The sequence below is a fragment of the Pholcus phalangioides genome, unplaced genomic scaffold, assembly GCF_987345545.1.
Source record: "Pholcus phalangioides strain wild (caught in Gottingen) unplaced genomic scaffold, Ppha-v1.0 ptg000013l_1, whole genome shotgun sequence".
NCBI lineage: Eukaryota > Metazoa > Arthropoda > Arachnida > Araneae > Pholcidae > Pholcus > Pholcus phalangioides.
This window is the reverse complement of record NW_028301606.1, coordinates 13,961,956-13,982,111: the sequence shown is the minus strand read 5'-3', so window position 1 is coordinate 13,982,111 and position 20,156 is coordinate 13,961,956. Positions and strand designations below refer to the sequence as shown.

Here is a 20,156-nt window from a genome sequence, read left to right as displayed (position 1 = left end):
ATCCCATCAACATTTACTGAAGAAGAAGTGTTTTAATTGTTCAAAAGGCTATAGAAATGATCATTTGGCACAATTTTTTTTGTTCTCGCATACCGTGGGACCCTCACAAAATGCATTAAAAATATTTGTTTTTATATTGGTATTTCGAATTACCTCAATTTGGAGCGATGCTGTGAAACTCTGAACACGTAAAATTTCAGCAGCGCTCAAAAACAAATGACACCAACAAAGAATCAACTCTTTCTAAATAAAAAAAAGTGTTTTACTTGTATAGCCGCATTTTGTCTTGAAATAACACTAATAGATGTTTTCTAAATTCTTGTCATGACCTTGCTGAAATACCTTGTTGTGAGACACACGACTCCGAATCAAATTTAATGGCAGTAGAGTGCTTCGTATTCTTCAATTAAAACAAATAGTAGTGTAGAAATTTTTCCATAAATTTTTACTACCATTTCAGCAATACAGGGTATCCCATAAGTTCTAATACGGCCTTTCTAATACGGCATCTCATCAATTGTCCGTCGTAGAGGCATAATCCCCAACTTAAAAAAAATGCTCAAAATTCCTTCAAAAATTACCCTGCACCAGTTTTGATAGTGAAAATACAATGTGTAACAAATTTTTTTATTTTGTTACATACTGTATTTTCACTCTCAAAATTGGTACAGGGTAATTTTTGAACGACTTTTGGGCGTTTTTCATTTACGACGGACGGTTGCTGAGATAAAGGCAGCATCAGCACTTACAGGACACACTGTATACCGTAATCTACTAATTTTCATTTTGAAAAAAAATGCAAGCAAAGTGATTATTTTAGTTACAACAAAGCAGAGGTCCGTATCATCATTATAAAAACTGTATCTCCTCCTTTAGAATAATTATTTTATAAACATATTTTAAAATAGGAATTCATCTCTTAGCTTATACCGAAATGACAACTTATAATTAATCAATTACGATAAGAAAGGGAGAAAAAAAATCACAATTTTAAGATGTTAAGTAGTAAAGAAGACGGATTATAAGAAACGAAATCTTGGAATGTATCGCTCCACATAATTAGAGGGATTGATTAGTCTGAAGAGAAAGACAAATGGCTCTCCAGGAAAAAAATAATAGATGCCAAGAGTAATTATAGGGCATGAATTTCGCATATAAGAAGGATCTTGAAAGAAAAACAAATCTCTCTTTTCTGTTATAGATTAAGATAAACAGTTTTATCAGAGTGGGAGAAAGACGGAGCGCGCAGCTCGAGTTACAACCTGTGTAATAACAGCGCATGCCCCGGACGATTTCCCTGACAACCGTTATCCAGAACAGCTTTAGGAAAGGTTTGGGCACACAAGGAAGGGTTTCACTCCTTTGATTTCTCTTGTGTGTGTGCATGTGAGAGACAGAGAGCACGAGAGAGAGAGAGAATCTCAAAACACAGCCACACCGACCAAACGCAGCGCTCGCTTCAAAAAACACAGAGCGGCAGAGACATGGTGGTGGCAGCGAACGGCTCGAGAGTCGCGATCGCCCGCCGCTCATCGAGATCATGACCGCTCAGAGCAACAGTCTGTATTCGATCGGCCTGGAGCCGAACTCCCCGCAACAACAACAACAACAACATTGCACGCCGGTCGAGACCATGCGGAAGTACATCGAGTCCCTGCCGCAAGATCTATCGTGCAAGGAAGAACTGACGAATTTCCACTTCTGGAAGGCCGTGAGGACCGAGTTCCTGGCAACTCTGTTGTTGACAGTCATGGGATGCGGTTCGTGCCTCAGGTGGAAGGCTCCGCCGACGGACCTCGTCGTCGTGGCATCCGTCGAGCTGAGGGTCGCGTTAGCTTTCGGACTAGCCGTGGCGACGTTGGTCCAGTGTGTTGGGCAGGTGTCCGGTGCTCACATGAACCCCGCCGTAACCGTGGCGTTGCTGGTGACGAGGCACATCACGGTGGTGAGGTCTGCGGCCTATGTGTTGGCCCAGTGCCTTGGTGGTTTAGCTGGTGCCGGCATCTTGTACGGACTGACGCCACCGAACCAGAGATCGGTGGCTGGTCTCGGAGCTACAGAACCCGCGAGTGGTGTTGCAGCCACTCAGGCGTTTGGATTGGAATTCTTAGCATCTGTTTTCGTTGTCATCACAGTACTAGCCAACATGGATCCTCAAAGGTCGGACATGGGGTTCAAATCTTTATCCATTGGCCTTGCTTACGTCGTGGGTCACCTTCTTGCGGTAAGTTGCACCTTTTCTTACATACCCAACGTAGCTCGAAATTTTCGATCATTATATAGAATTGCCTTTTTATGAATGAACAAAATGTTAAAATATACACATGCTATCAAGTTATTTGAGCTACTACGATACCCAAATAACGATGCTTTTTTACTACGATGTTTATCCAGATTAACATGTTATGGACGAATATGCTGAAATATATAATTAGGGCCATGCATATACGTTTGTAACGACACCTTTGTTATAACATCAATAATTGGTGATTCCAATTGATTCCCATAAAGAACAATGTTAATTAACCTTGCTTATGATATCGTCTTTTGACCCCGGATATAACGACAAATTTTCGTCACTCTTTTTCCTGTTTCAATGGCGTTTTCCTAAAATATACCGTAGCTTAGAGCTGATCACATTCAGGGGAATGTCCGTTTGTTACTTTGTTTATACCTAATTTGAAAAAAGTTTTATCACATGTTTAATGTTCATTGACATGACTAGTACATAAAACATTCCCGTATAAATTTTGCCTTTCCCGACTATTTCCCTATAAAAATGTCCCGTTTTTTTTCAGCGAAGATTACTTTAATTACTACTCTTCATTAGAATCGGGCAAGGGCTGAAGGTAATTTGCATTATTTAGAATTGTGCCATGATTGTGAATACAACTATAAATGAATTCTTTGCCATATTTTATAAATACAAATACAAATACAAATACAACGCCACAACAGGCAAATTGCGCAACGAGGTGGCTGACTTAAGAACATCATGGATCCCCGAGCCATTTTTTGGAGGCCCTATCTACTACTGCTACACCACACATGCACCCCCCTCCCGCGGAACCCCCCAACGAATCGGTACCTGCGGGAATGTGCGTGTACATGTAATGCAACCTGCCGTAAAGTTTGTTTCTGTGTAATGCTTGTTATGTGTAGTGCTGTCATCTGCCCCCAGTTTTTCTAACTATGAGTGAAGTGTTATGGTTGAATGATTTACCGTTGTAGGACTGTTGCTCTCTGTGGCGAGACTTTTTAACGGGGAGATCGGCTCGCATTTGCGCCTTGAAGTTGGGAACCACAGAAAACCAACTTCAGCCGACCACCACTGTGGGGTTCGAACCCGGATCCTCGCATCACGAGTCCGTGATGCGAGGATGTTAATTTTTTACCCGAGAAATATATTTTAGCAGACTCGCTATATCACTGTATTTTTTGCCAAGAGTACGCCGACAATTGATAATATGTTTGATGAGAACTGGCGGTGACACGTATTAATTATCCCAATATCCCGTATTTTTACCGATCAAATATGGCCATCATAATCATAATGAAATAAAAACTTCATATGCGGTATTTGATTGCATCTGATTATATTTTTCGTCGATAACGGTTTTAAAAATGTCTATCTTGGTTGTAACGACACCTCGATTATAATGACAAAATCTCGTGGAATCTTCGATGCCGTTATAACCTAGTTTGACTTTTAACGTCAATGAAAACGCATCTGATGAAAACAACACATTTTTCTTGTCGTTATTCTGCAATATCTATTATGATAATTTAGACAAGTGTACGGGACATTTCGTAGTTTTCCCTCCCCAAATTTCTTTTTTTAAATGTCCCGTCTTTTCAACGGTGCCTACTTAAATTTATAATCCTTGCTGAAATCATAGATGAAGATAATTTGGATTATTTATGAATTTTTTTATGAATTTCGTATAATAAATATAGATATGAATAGTAATTATTTTATAATCAATACGGTTATAATATTAAATTTATTATTTTAATTATACGTATTTCTCATGTTCAGTTTGTTTACGTGAAATGCATTTTAAATTACTGCATACTTGCAGTAGCATCGCACTTCTCGCCAAGAGAGATATTCATGAGAAATAATTAACAATTTGGCTGAAAATTTGCAACATTTTAGTGAGAATTGGTGATGTCCCGTATTTATGATGAAACATTCCGTGAATAGCCACCCAAATTATTAGTCTGGAATTTTAGGCACTAAAAATAGTCAAAATAGGCAGGCGAGTGTGTTCAAAAACTGGCTAAAAATTGGTTGCACTTATTCTATCTACTGTTTTTCAGTTATAGCTCATAATAGTTGAATTATTTTCAAAATTAAATTGTTTTCATGCCAAAAATAAAGTGTTTGTGGTTCTTCAGGATTACATTGATTCCAAGGCCAGCATTACCAGACGCAGAGCCCGTAGAGAAAGTGATTGTGAGGCTCCTCCCAGTTACGAATGACACTCATTTATTTGTTGCATCATTTGGAAAATCAATTTTATTTAAATCAATTAAATCAATTATAGTTGAAACACAACTATAATGTTTTATTCTTATTAAAAAAAAAACCATTTTTTTCTTTTATTCATATTACCACGCTCATACACTTCAAGGGCAAGGTTCAGTGTGACCTTACTCGTCTCACACACCCCTCAGGGCTTCTTTGGTCAATTCGATCGAATACTAAGTTCCTAAAATAACTTGTTGTGGTTGTTTGCAGTGTATTTGTGCTGAAATGGGCCGCAATACACAATATGGGCTCCAGGACCAGAGCCCTCTCAACGCCTGCACGTCCTGGGTAAGACAAGACGTCAACTGATGACCTCTCGGGACAGCGATCGGCAGGTCGACCAAGTGATGCCTAGCAGCAGGTGGCAACCCCCCCTCCCCCCGTTCCTCAGGCGTGTATCCAGGGTGATGTGCCGGATGGGCAACTTATTGTTTATTGCTAGTCACTCTACTGTTTCCTAAAATGATTTATCTTCTGAACTGATTTATCTTCCCATATTATCGGACTCTTGGGGGGATCTCGCCATCAACCCCTACCCCCAGAATTGCACCTACCCCCCTCTTCCTCCTTCCTGGTTGACTAAATTAGAGAAGTAGTAATTACTTTGATAATTACTCCAAATTAGAGAAGTCGGCTAAATTAGTAAAGTTATCCAAAGCTTTTTTTTTTATAAAGTAGAGGTTTGATAAACCTGATTTAGTTGTAATTACTTTGAAAATTTATTTATGATAAACAATATTTAAATATTCCTTGAGGGAGACATAGATGTAAATAGACGAAAATCGACATTTTTTCTACAAAAACGTGGAAAACACACCGCCCCCATTCCTTAAAATTTCATTATTAATGGATGAAATTTTCTTACGGGGTTATAATATACCGCTGCAGACTATACGTTTTTTTTCCTCTGAAACTATCGAAATTCGCATCTGTGGATTATACGCAGAAAAATAAGTTTGCTTTGTTTAATTCTCATTCAAGATTCACATCGAGGAAAGAGAAAAACAGAAAGAAATGATTTACGTCTCTCCCTCAAGATGCTGAAAAAATCTAATAACTTGAAAACTAATACTGTGTAACAAAAATATAGAATCGAAAATTTCTCACCAAATTTTCATCTCCATTAAATTCGTTTTGAGCTTGTTGGCCCTCGGCTTCTTCGTCGACATGTCCACGAGGCGCATCAACGGCGACTCCATCATCAATTCCATCGTGCACTTCTTTGACGCCAACTCAGCCGTCCGGTCCATGAAGATCTACACCGATACTACCAGCAAATCCGCGTGTTGCTTCTAGTTGATGACCAGATCGTTCCTCAATCCCTCATCGCCTTCGCCAAAATGGTCCTCACGGTTGTCGATCAAGAAAAAGCTGTTGTTCACAAAAGGCTGTTGATGTCGATCCAGAGCGTTATCGGACGTTGCGAATCCTGGGTTCTGCGCAGCAGTGTGCCGTATAGCATTTACGGGGATGAGTATTCTATTTTTTGTTATTTTCCGACTCTAAGCGTCCATATTATGTAAAACTATTAGCCAGGAAAAAATAGTGCCTTTCATAGTTACTTTTGTCCATAGACAACAAATGGGTAAAAAGAAAATTTTATCAGCCAAAAAATATCCTTTTTAGAAAATAAATATACAGTATTATATATACTATGAGCATGAGAAACATAATTTAATTGGAATACCTTCTGCCACCTATCAAATAAAAGACACGTCTGTTAATAATTCTTCAAAATGAATTTAGTGAAGACTAATGTGCTGCATAAAAGCAATGCAGTATGAAATTAATAAATATTTCTTTGAACAATAATAAACTGAAGAGCCAAAAAAACTGGTACAGGCATGCGTATGCAAATAAAGAGATATAGAACCAATCAGAGTACGGCGCTGCGGTCGGCAGCGCCTATATAACACAACAAGTGTCTGGCATAGTTGTTAGATCGGTTACTGCTGCTACAATGGCAGGTTATCGAGATTTAAGTGAGTTTGAACGTGGTGTTATAGTCGGTGCACGAGAGATGGGACATAGCATCTCCGAGGTAGCGATGAAATTTGGATTTTCACGTACGACCATTTCACGAGTGTACCGTGAATATCGGGAATCCGGTAAAAAATTAAATCTACGACATCGCTGCGGCCGGAAAAAGATCATGCAAGAACGGGACCAACGACGACTGATGAGAATCATTAAACGTGACAGACGTGCAACCCTTCCGCAAATTGCTGCAGATTTCAATGCTGGGCCATCAACAAGTGTCAGCGTGCGAACCATTCAACGAAACATCATCGATATGGGCTTTCGGAGCCGAAGGCCCACTCGTGTACCCTTGATGACTGCACGACACAAAGCTTTACGCCTGGGCCCCTTACACCGACATTGGACTGTTGAGGATTGGAAACACGTTGCCTGGTCTGACGAGTCTCAGTTCCAATTGCTTCGAGCTGATGGACGTGTACGGGTATGGAGACAACCTCATGAATCCATGGACCATACATGTCAACAGGGGACTGTTCAAGCTGGTGGAGTCTCTGTGATGGTATGGGGCGTGTGCAGTTGGCGTGATATGGGACCCCTGATACGTCTAGATACGACTCTGACAGGTACGTAAGCATCCTGTCTGATCACCTACACCCATTCATGTCCATTGTGCATTCCGACGGACTTGGACAATTGCAGCAGGACAATGTGGCTCCAGGAACACTCTTCTGACTTTAGACACTTCCGCTGGCCACCAAAATCCCCAGACATGAACATTATTGAACATATCTGGGATGCCTTGCAACGTGTTCAGAAGAGATCTCCACCCCCTCTTACTCCTAGGGATTTATGGACAGCCCTGCAGGATTCATGATGTCAATTACCTCCAGCACTACTTCAGACATTAGTCGAGTCCATGCCACTTCGTGTTGCGGCACTTCTGCGTGCTCGCGGAGGCCCTACACGATATTAGGCAGGTGCACCAGTTTTTTTGGCTCTTCAGTGTATAAATTGAATTACCAAATTTGCCGCAAAACAGTTGATGTCTGTAATTATTAAAATATTACGTGCGGGGATATCAGCTTCTCACGATTGTAACCGAAAAGCATTACGGCTTTATGTTACATCACTTCTGGATTATAATCACAAGAAGAATGCTCTCCCCGTCCAGTTTTTCTTTCTGCGCTGAATAAAAAAAAAAGCCCTATATTATATAAGGTAGTATATTGTTTTGAGATTCTGCACAGATGTCGACATTCTATGTTCAGAGATACATGTCAGTGCAGGTGAAATATAATACAATACGCCCAATCTGGAAGAAAAAGTTTTTCGAAGAGCGCATTTCATGTAGGAAATAGAATTTTTCCTTTCCCCACTTCCCCACGAGAACTTCTGTGCTCATGGGGAAAGGAAAAATGCCTCCCCCCTTCCCCGAGACTGAGATCTTCAGTGGAGCCTCTTCTATAATTAATTTATACTGTAAAAACTTAGGAGTGCGTCCCTTCTCAAGCCGACCAACAATTCAAAAAAGTTCAATATTCCGGTTAAAAAATTAGACCGTTTATGTGCTATTTTAACCAATTTCTGTCAATTTTAATGCTTTTTGAAGGGTGGTAACTCAAAATTTCTCTGGAAGACATTTGTACCCCCCCCCCAAGCCTTTTGTACCCTCTCCAAAGGTCGATCCTTCGTACACCCCTGATTAAGAGGTGGTGTGTTAAGCCAATGAGTTAATATTGAGCAGGACATGAAAGGCATTAAATTGGTTATAATTATTATTATTATTAATTATAAAAAACATTAATATTGGTTAAGCAGCCTCATTATCATCAAGGGTTCCGCGAGCAACTCTACGTTGGAAATCCCTGTTTTATAGTGTAATATCCAGTATTCTAAGTGATATTCCTGTATTTTCGGTCGTTCCTACTTTTTTCCATGCACTCGTGAAGTTTTATTCAACGTAACATATTTGAATTTGTAAATCTTTACTAAAATTGTGAATGAAAATAAATTTTATAACTCGTGAATTATACAGTGATATAATAACTATGACCTACAAATATTATCTAAACATACTGTATTCGTCATGTTCAACGTTTTTTCCGTGAACTACATTTAAATTCACTGCGAGTTCCAGTAGCCTTTTATGTCCTGCTCATTGGTAATTTTTACGCAATAACTGGTAATTTGCCAACATATGGCAATGTTATTGATGACAATTGGCAACCGTATTTTACACCATTTGATATCCCGTTTTCCTGCATTTTTTTGAATGAAATATGGTACAAGATATGAGGAATGTTGTTTTTTCTCTTCAATTACGTTTTTTGTTATTACTGTAGTGTGATTTGCTGCAGCTGTTCAGAAATTTTAGCAGTAATTAGCAAATTTGTCGTTAACTGTATTTTCTTGGCTACAATTATCGATATACCGTACTTACGAGGATCGTAATCTCTCGTATTTTTCTCGTTAAGATATGTTTATCTTAAGAAATGAAGATCTAATTTTCCATTTCATAAACCTATAACGATATTGCTTTACTTAGAGCAGCTGATGTATTTTTTCATTCAGTTAGAATTAAGTCTGCCTGCTGACCACTTGTGCCATCGTCACGGAACATAGATATTGAGGGAACACTGATCTGAACCAGTGTTATTCAACCTTTTTATAGCTGCGGACCGGTGAAAAAGTAATTGAACTATTCTACGGACTGGCGGAAATGGCAGGAAAAATTTCCGGACCGGGAAAAAATAAATATATATATATAAGAGAAATAATTTGCGGGGACCGGCCATCACAAATGAATCAGAGAAATAATTGAGGAGTCACAAAAAAAAATAGATAAATGGAAAAAAATCATTTACAAATCTTCTCTGATGGTTTAGACACTAATAATTCGCAGACAGGAATAAAAACCACTATAGAGAGCAGGTATGGTATTTAAATTAATCTAAAATATAGTCGAATCCCGTTTTAATGAATTCCCGTTTCAACGTTCTCCAGATATCGGAGAAATCACTTATAACGAAATTTCGTTATAAAGGAACTCCAGGTTTAAGCAGTGTTAATTCTTAAGTAAACTTATCTGGAGGGATTAGAAAACTTTTCGTTAAAACTTTCCGCTATAACGGTATTCGTTAAAACAGGATTCGACTGTATGTAGTGACTATGAGAACCGGACGAAATATTTTGCGGACCGGCACCGGTCTGCGGACCAGCGGTTGAAAAACATCGATCCAAGCCATAGCATTTTCTGGCGGTATTTCGACAACTCCAAACCGGAAGAAAATTCTGTATAGTTTCAGCGCTTCCTTGACAACCCCAGGCTGACTTATCCGCAATCATTGAGAGAAGAGTGATGTCAGTATTATCACCATAGCTAATTGCTGTTCCCTATCCTGCTTTTTTTAAAGATTCCACGTCACTTTGAACAAAAAAAAAAAACAAAAACAGGTTTTACCGCTCCAAGATGGAGGACGGCGAGTCTTCCCGGTTGTATAGGTGCCTTAGATTCAGCGGTTCCTGTCTGGCCCATGAAGAAGATGACGCATTATCGCAAACAAAGTTGTAAAGAAAGAGGGATTTTATTGTTATAAATTCACGGTTGACTGATCGAAATTAATTGCGTTCAAATTCAAGCAGTTTCGGTTCAGGACAAATTCCGTCGTTAATTCTCGAGAGAGAGAGAGAGAGTAAACACGCTCAAAGTGTACTTATGTCCAAAACGGAATCTTTCTTAACTTGGATTAAACAATGCAAGCAGCAGCCTCATTAGGAAGTCAGCAACGTTCTCGCTTTTGTTCTCGAACTTTCTCGTTAATTCCGGGCTAATTAGTGACTTGAAAGGGGACGTCTTTAATTCAACTCCAATGACGCAAATTCCGCGGTACACAGCCCCGACAAGGTACAAAAGGAGGCGGGAGAGATGTCTCCCAGCACAATCTCTGTTCAGCGAAATGTCCAGTTTTCCCACTCCGACACGAGAAGATGAATGGGATCGGCGAGCAAGGTTAAGTAAAGCTTGATTGGAAAGTCCGAAAGCATAGCCACGTGAATTAATTAATACGAGGATCAGTTGGATCGTGCGAAAGAGCTCTCGCTGATCAGTTTTCGAATACTGTATAATCATTCCAATCCAAATTAAGAGATAATTATGAATTAAAACAAATGCTTTTCTTCCAAAACTTGCTTCATCTGATTATAAAAAACACACACACATTAGTACATCACAGGAGCGCACAACCTTTTCAGTCCACGGGCCAGATATGCAGTATTTATTCCACCCGTGGGCTTGTATACAGGGTGTCCTGTAAGTCCTATTTCGACCTTTATCTCATCATCCATTCTAATTTCAAAAATGCTCAAAATGTGTTCAAGAATCACTTTGTATCAGTTCAGAGAGCGAAAATACAGTGTGTCACAAAATAAGAAAAATCTTAAATTTTATGCGGTCCTCTAACCTCTCTATGTCCTCTAACTTCCAAGTAGAAAGTTGTTACCCTGTCTCTTCCAAGGCCAACAAAAAAAGTGTTCCATGCTCCTAAATGTAACATCCGCTGAGATATTATGTGAGTAAATGCCTTTTCCCAACTTTTTTCTATTTTTCAATTCAAATATACATTGGATACATGGATTTTTTTTGTTGACCTCAGGAAAGACAAGGCAACAACTTTCTGATTGTAAGTTAGAGGTTAGAGGACCGTATAAAAATTTAGATTTCCTTTTAAATTTTATTTTGTGTCAGTGTATTTTTACTATCGGAACGGACACAAAGTGGTTCTTGGACGCATTTTGAGCTTTTCTGAATTAGAACCATACTTCTACGATGAACGGTTGATGAGAAAAAGGCGAAATTAGGACAAGACATCCTGTATAATGACCATATGACCAGTATTTTACGGGATATTCCCGTAATTTTGCGGCCATCCCAAATTTTTTATTAAAAAAATGTCCTGTTGTTTTTTCCCCTATTTCAAAAAGGTTGGGTTGAATTTTGAAATCAAGAATTAAGGTTAATTTCATGTCATAAATATTATTATGATAATTATGACTAGTTACCATAATTGATTATTGTCATATAAATATTCATCTCACATAGTATTTGTGAGCTATATATGTTTTATTTCGTAAATTGTATTTTGACTATATCATATATACATCATTTCCCGCGAATGGCGATTTTTCAGCACGTTTAGCGATAGTTGGCAAGTTTACTTGCCTTCGATAATTTTTTGGCTGTGATTGACAACTTTTCGTACCTTTGACAACTTAACTCGTTGTAAATGACAACTTCAGTCGATTTTAACAAATTTTTGGCTGTAATTGGCAACTTTTCTTGCCTTTGATATTCCGTATTTTTTATAAAAGAAATATGGGGGTAAGCATATGCATTTATTTATTGTATTGTGTATATTTATACTTTCCTGTCGAAACAACTTTCGCGGGCTGGACGGAGCCCCTTGGCGCGCTGGAAGTTGTGCAATCCTGCTATATCATGTCATTTACGCCATATTTTGTTCACATTGGTAACAAAATATTTCCCTCTTTACCATAATGCAGAGTGTCCGGGATAAAGGTATCCAAAAAGTAATAACTATGCTACGGTAAATGTGATAAATCAGTTTATTATGATCATCAGTTTATTAACCGCTTATTATTACTAACTATTTTGGTAATTTTGACGAATTTCCGAAATTTATATTATTTTTACCGGTTATTAAGGCATAATACCCAAGTGTCGTTGATAAATTGGATAAAAGCTAAAAACAATTATCACTTTTTAACTGTGTTTATGCATAATATCAGTGTCGTTATCAAATTTGATAAATCGTATTAAATTCATCCCATTTGGTTGGTAATTATGCATAATCAAAATTTTCTAATTAAATAAATGTGATAAGTTGGTTCCATTGCCGTGATAAAATTTGTTATATTTAGAAGACCGTACTTGTAAGCCACAGTCTGAACAGGATATAATGAACTCTTATTCAACAATTGTTCCCGAACACCCCGAAATAACTCCTATTCGACGACTTCCAAAATAGTACCTTGATATAAAACAAATTTTACGATCGTCTACCCCGATATATTGTTCAACCATTAGAAAAACTTACAATAGTACCCCGATATAACGAATTGGTATTTAACAAATTCTTTAACTTACCGAATTTTTAGGTTTTGTACGTGTACAATCAGTCCCCAATATAACAGATCCCTATTTGACGGATTCTACAATCGGGTTTCAATATCCTGTTTAACAACGATTCAGGTACGATTGTACCTGCTATATTATACTGTATAAACATTCGTTTAAAACCCCTATAATTTAATTATAACTAACGGCGCTTGGGTTTTTTGCATAATCACCTATGAAAGTGATAGATTTATCAAACTTGCTCAAGTTTTCACCAAGATCGCGCATGGGCACTGTCGACAGCTGCTTTGAGACGCAAATTTAGAAGAGGTATAGGAGTAGAGAGAGAGGGAGGGACCCTATATTTTTCTGGTGCGGACTGTTAACGTGACTTATAAACGATATCCCCCGCAGCGGTCATTTTCTACGTGTTTAATTATAGCCTTTTGGAAGTGTTGTCTGTTTACTTGCGTTATTTTTGTGGGCGCTTCCATGATATACCTATGATTGTTATGAAAAGCATGTCAAAGGGGGAACGAATAACGATTCACAGGAATAAAAAAATTCATTCAATATTTTTATATTTTCTAACAGATATTAGTTATTGAAGTTTTTGCCATGCAGAGGAGCATTCATTAGAGAAATTTGTGTTCTAAAAGCTCATATTTCAATAAAACTCAGTAAAGTTGATCTCAATGAAAGATAAATTTGATAGTCAAATATCGGTTTTGAAATAATTTAAAACCATTATTTTGATACACGGTCTATTTCAGAGTAAATTTTGATTTTTCCAATTAAAAAAAAAAAGTGTGCCCCTTGGGCTTTCTTTTTGGTATTGTGAGCGTATGAGTCAGGAAATTCTAGTATACATATGTATATGTTGTTGTTAGGAACCATCGAGTCGATTCCGACTCCTGGTGACTCTATAGATCACAGCTGGTCTGTCATTCACAGCATGCCTCAGTTGTGCTAGCTTCATTCCGGTGCTTTGCAACACCTCCTCTATCCATCTGGTGCTCAGTCTGCCTCTTTTTCTTTTTCCTTCCATTCTTCCAAGCATTACCATTTTTGCTAGTGAGCCTTCTGTACGCATTATATGACCAAAGTAAGATAGTTTCTGTTTAGTAACTTGCCTCTAGAGAATAGTCAGCCTTGACTTCTTCGATAACCGATTTATTAGTCCTTTTAGCTGTCCATGGAATTCTAAGCATCTTCCTCCAGCACCAAAATTCAAAGAAATCAATTGTTTTTTTATCTGCTTTCCGTAGTGTCCAGCTCTCACATCCATACATTAAGACAGGAAAGCTCAACGCATTTACAATCCTAATTTTTGTTTTCATTTAGATATTTTTGTATTTCATTATTACATTAAGCTTTCTCATGGCTGTTTTACTCAGAACTACTCGTCTTTTTATTTCTTCTGTGCATGTTCTCTCTTTTACAATTCTTGATCCTAGGAGATCAAATCATCAAATACGTATGTATATAGCTCACTTATTCGTATTTAATCGCATTTACTCATAAAAAGCATTCTTATCCTTCATTATGGATTATTGGAGTGAACTTTTTGTTTTATTTTATTCGGGTAATCCCGGTGGAACACTGGTTATGTAATTTTTCTTCTCTCTTGTAAGCCTTTAAGGCGTCAGGTGAACCTATATAAGGTGTCACCAAAAATAATTAACTTATCTAGCCATGGCATTTTTGCACCACTGCTTCTTGAATCGTTAGAGCGATGACTTGACGCGTTATTGCTACTCGTTGGAACCTCCGCATCACCAATCAGGGTCTTCAGGTTTTCAGTTTTGATTTCGTTTTTCACGCACTTTTATCAAAATTAAATCGGTTTCACTGGAGGCGTCTATTGTCGATATATTAATTAATACTTTCTGACCTTATATACACTGCTGGCCACCCAAATTGCAACACCAAGAAAGACAAGAGATATCGCAACAATATTTATTTTGTAGATAACATGTTGACCAAGCATCAAATGATTAAATTTATAGACTTCTGTGAAGTGTGGTTCCTGCCAAAATCAGTAGCCAGAGTAGCCGCCATTGTTGGAGATCACCGCTGCCACACGCCTCGGCATTGATTCAAAGAGACTTTGGATGTGTTCTTGGGGTACAGCAGACCAAGCAGCTTCCACGCGTTGCCAAAGTTGATCTGGTGTGGCAGCTGGGGATGTAATCTGGGTCAATCGTTGAGCAACCATGGACCACATGTTTTCTATCGGCGAAAGATCCGGAGAGCGAGCTGGCCAGGGAAGAAATTCAATCTGGCGATTGACGAAGAACCTTTGGACAATGCGTGCCACGTGTGGTCGCGCATTATCCTGTTGAAATATGGCTGTGGACAAGCCCTGAAGGTAAGGAAGGACAACTGGCTCCAACACCTCGGAGATGTAGCGCTGGCTTTTTAAAGTACCGGCAATGCGTACTAGAGGAGTGCGAGAGTGATATCCAATACCGCCCCATACCATAATACCCGGTGCAGGACCAGTGTGGCGGTGCATAACGCAGCTGTTCAGCATCCTCTCTCCACGGTGTCTCCAGACTCGAATCCGACCATCGTGGTGTTGCAGACAGAAGCGTGACTCGTCAGTAAAGACAATTTCATTCCATTGTGCCGTCCACATCCTTCTTTCATCGCACCATTGGCGGCGGAGACGTCTGTGGTTCTGCGTCAAGGGTAGACGAAGCAATGGACGTCTCGCAGACAGACCACTCTGCTGTAAACGGCGTCGAATGGTACGCGCAGACACTGGATGATGCGGTACAGACTGAATGTGCTGTGCTATGGTTCGTGATGTGGCTGAGCGATCCGTCACTGCCATACGCACAATACGCCTGTCATCACGTGAAGTGGTGCACTGAGGTGGATGCGATCGAACACGTCGGTCCGTCGTACCCTCCTGCATCCAACGATCACATATCCGCATTACAGTTGTTTGGTTTCGTCCAACACGACTACCGATTTCCCTGAAAGATAATCCACAATCTCGGTAGGCCACTATCCTTCCTCTGTCGAACTCGGATACTTGATCAAAAGATGATCGCTGCTTTCTACGAGGCATAATTGATCGTTTTTTTGAAAAACCACAAGAAAAACACAATTGCCGTACTTCAAATCGTCGAAATCTCCAAGCCTTAAATAGCGCTTTGAAGTGGCGCCACAGGCGCGCGTGATGTGCGTCTGCGCTGAAATTCTAATCATTTGCATATCTCACCTCCGCTAATGCATGTTGTAAATTTCATATTATTTGCATGCTTCCTTCAGGGTGTTGCATTTACGGTGGCCAGCAGTGTATATATATATATATATATTTAAATGATATATTTTCTTTATTTCCTTCTGAAAAACAAATTATTACGTATTATTAATTTACATCGAACAATGGGTGGCCAACCTTTTTACAAGCTGTGCCATAATCAAGAATTTTAACAATCAGACCATACGTCCTGCTTTACGGGACATAATCATTCTCTCCGTTCTTGCAAAATATTGTTCGGCTGTGTTCTCATTTTCGGAAAGATATTCAGCATGTCACTCCTTTGAGTTCTAAATTGTTTTTATTTTAGAGTCATGAATTCAATTATTGCGATACAGATTGTATAGATACGCATATCGGTGGAAGTTCATCTTACCTACATCATATTGGGTACACACACCGGAACCCCCTGAGGACTCCGGGTGCTTGCCCTCCCCCTAATAAACTTTTGTACCAATGAACGAAAGAAAAAGGAATGTCATGTACCGACGGCTTTGACTTCTCTAAAGACAAGGAAAATATATATTATCCGGACGGCTGTGACTTCTCTAAATATTTACAGGACAGTCCCTACATGTCTTTTACAGATCATTCCGTTCTAATATTAACGAATGCACAGTAGCCATTAAAGTGATTTTCGGTCTCACAGCAGTTAACTCTCCAAGATATTTTTTCCACAGAATTTCGTATTACCAAAGCGCCTGTAAAGCCGGGTTTTCCTAGAAGCAGGTTTCTACAGCGCGTGCAGCGTAAAAACGCTGATTGGTGAAAAAAAACCAGAATTTCAAGTTTTTAACCATCAGTGTTTTCACGCTGCACACGGAGCAGAAATTCTACTCCTACGAAAACATCGGCTCATTGTTCTCACGGACTGGATACCTCTGGCAATTTATTTATAACAAAAACATACATTGCAAAATACATTACGATCATCAGTAAAAACATCAATAAAAATCGGTTGTAAGATCACAATCTACGTAACAATCGGAAATTAAGTACATAATCATATATTCCATATTAAATCTTAATTCGAATATAAAATCCTAAATCGCATATTGAAATCAATATTAATTCAGATATAAAATTCACATAATTGATTTCATCTTCAATTTTAAATCGTTCGATTTCAACGGCATTATATATACTCTTCTTGTGCCCATCAGCGTCTTCTTTATAGTTGATCAATTTCTTTTTTTCTTTGTGAACGGCGAGGTGGTGCAGTTTGTACTTGCATTATTGTTGAAATGGCGTCAGTGGGATCACTTTGTCTTCATTGTCTTCTATTCATCTAATTATTTTCTTGACTTTATTCACTCTCTACTTCCATTTTTAAAAATTTCTCTGATCCAGAGTGTGACATTTTTAGCAGCTGTCACAGCCATGTGCTTTAGATATGCAGTTAATTTACAGGTTATTCAGTAATGGATGGGAGTGCCGATTTCACCACAAAGGCAGTGATATGTTGTTCCTCGTTTTTTTTGAAGTGGTGAAGGTAATTTGGAAAAGGTCAGTGATTGGACGTAAAAAATACAAGTTCTCTGCTCCATTTTTTTTGCGTTGCATGAAACTTTTGGTACTATTCTGTGGACATTTCTGACGGTTTTTGCATCATTCCATCGGGTTTGCCATATATTGAGTATTTCTTTTTTTGTCTTTTCTTTTGCTATAGATGGTGGTTATAATATTTTGATTAATTTATTAATTGTGTGCCATTGATTGTCGCTGCTTTAGCTATTGTGTCTGCTTCTTCGTTTCCCCACTCACCCACATGAGCTTTGATCCAAGATATGCGAATCCATGGGCTCTCCATTTGTTCTTAGGGGAATCATGGCGACCTGTCGAATATCCCTAGCCATGCCATGAATGGTCATCGGGTTCTGTATTGCATATATACTTGAAAGGCTATCGCTATTATGATCTCTCGCTACTACATATGCTGATGCTGCTCCTGAGATACCTTTCTAGCCATCTATGTATATATAAATTTATGACATGAATGTCGCTCTTCACTTGTTAATACAAGATATACTGAAGACTGGATGTTGTGAAGATATTTATTATTTGAGATGTTAATTTTTTTTAAGGAAGGAAAAACTCATCTCTGCCTCTACCGGGAGTCGAACCCGGGTCCCTCGATTGCCGGACGAGTGCTCTGACCACTAAGCTATAGAGGAGATAGAGATTTTCCTTCGCTAGAGCGTATATATGTGCCGAACGGTGAAGAGCGACATTCATGTCATATACATAGCCATCTGGTGGCTCGTCGTCCATGAGCTATTGGCTGATCGGTTCACCGTCCATTGCACGGTTCCGTTATTATGGTCTAATATTTCTTTGTTTTTGTTATTTCCGATAGATAATTGGTGTTGATGCAGGTCTTCCGATGGGTGGATAGTTATTTGTGGAAAGATTACCAGTTACACTCCGAATGTTTTGTGCAAGGCTGCCATAATTTGGCGACTTCTAAAGTGTCTTAAGCCAACACCGCATATAGAAGAAGGTCTCCACACGAGGCTCGTGACGAAACTGAAGACGGTCCATCTCATCTACAGCCATTGGATATAGCAGGCTAACGTATGTGCCGTCTGTACCTTTTTTTGTGGTATATCCAATTGCTATAGCTGAGATTGCCTTCTTCGGTGATGTCACAAGCTTCTTGCGCAGACCTTCTTCTATAGGTGGTATTGCTGAAGACCCGTCACTTGAATAATTGTTCCGTCGTAGGCCTGTTGCTCTCTGTGGTGAGACATTTTAACGGGGAGAGCGACTCGAATTCAGATTCGATCGGCAAAGTTCTACTCTCCACTAACTAAGGTTTCGAATTATTAAAATTTTATGTTTTTTCCGTTACCTTTCGATCACCTTCTACTTACTGCCATAAACCAATAAATTTAAGCGTTCAATTTCATCTTTGGTGTACGATTCTAACGCACGAACGCATCATGCTTCCATAAATTTTGCAAAATATTTTAATAAATTGATTTTAAGTTTCTAAATTCTATTCGAAGAAATTTATTGAAGAAAATTTCATTTATCCTTTTTCTCAAAGGAAGAAAATAGGGAACCTTACCTTTCACCAGAAGTTTGCGAAAAATCAACGAAAAAAAGATATTTTCCATTAAAATTTACCATCGAAAAGTTCAATGCGTGAGTGATTTATCTTCCGAAAATCTTCAAATTAAATCGGATTTAAACGAATTAATCAGAGTTTTTTTTCTTTTTGTGTGTGAGCGTAAATAAACTTATTTTTTTTTATTAAAAAAATAATTTCATCCTTGAATGCGAATGTTTTATGATCAAGGTTCTACGAGTGCCCGAAGGAATTCGTGAATTAATTGAAAAATCCATATTTAAATAAGTTTTCGAAGGAAAATGCCTTTAACAAACGAACGAAAATATTTTTCTATACAACTCTTATGAGTCATAAATTCCATACATTTACGAATTTTATATTTTCTGTAGACATTGGAAAAATAACCTGCGGCACACTGCCACAAAAATTTTCAAAATAATCTTATTTCTGTAAGGGAATTTTTGTTTGTAGAATGAGAGAGAGAGAAGACATTTTGATTTCGATTTCGTATTTAGTAGCTAACATCGTATTAGCAAGTTTGAAATCCATATAAATGAAGGTGTTCAAAGCCGAAAAAAATCACTTATTTTTAAGGGAGAATAAAATTTATTTTTTTTTGTTTTGATTTTAATGCTATTTCTATGGACATAGGAAAGTCCGGAAAACATACAAAAATATTTCTTTTCATCAATTTTACGGTTGATATCTCTAAAATAAAGGATTAGAAGAGGAAGTAACGGAAAAAAATTAGAAAATCAATTCAATCTTAATTCGGCCGGTAAAAGATTAAAACACGAGTGTCTACATCCCAATGAAAACCTTATGTAAGCTTCAGTAACAGAAAAATTCAGAAATGAGCTGTTAATCGTACTCCCTGCATTTTATAGGACTTTGATTTGCATATTTCCCTTTGATTCGCTTTCATGTAGAGATTTTTATGGTTCTCTATCGATAAAAATTTGAACTATTTTTTTTTTGTACAAAGCAAATCCCCTCTCGTGTTAACACACTCAACCATACCAGTTCATTCGATTTTTATGAATTTTTAAACTACATATTCATGAATTTATGGGACACACTGTATAATTTTCAGAATTTAATTGACATTTATTTGAGACTTAATAATTTCTTTTTAAATACTCGGTGTCTGGAAACTGATAAA

The 20,156-nt window shown here is 38.2% G+C and overlaps 1 protein-coding gene and 1 non-coding gene across 2 annotated transcripts in view; one reads left to right on the top strand and one right to left on the bottom strand.

Annotated features, from left to right (window-relative positions):
* The first annotated feature begins 1,356 nt into the window (after window positions 1-1,356).
* Window positions 1,357-20,156, top strand: part of LOC149078637 (lens fiber major intrinsic protein-like) — a 39,628-nt gene continuing 20,828 nt past the window's right edge. The window contains exon 1 of the mRNA XM_089240501.1: window positions 1,357-2,224. Within this exon, the coding sequence (XP_089096627.1) occupies window positions 1,541-2,224 (684 nt within the window). The 5' untranslated portion in view covers window positions 1,357-1,540. The remainder of the gene's footprint in view (window positions 2,225-20,156) is intronic.
* TRNAA-GGC (transfer RNA alanine (anticodon GGC)) lies at window positions 18,024-18,095 on the bottom strand. The gene has a single exon. It is a non-coding gene; the product is annotated as a tRNA-Ala (tRNA).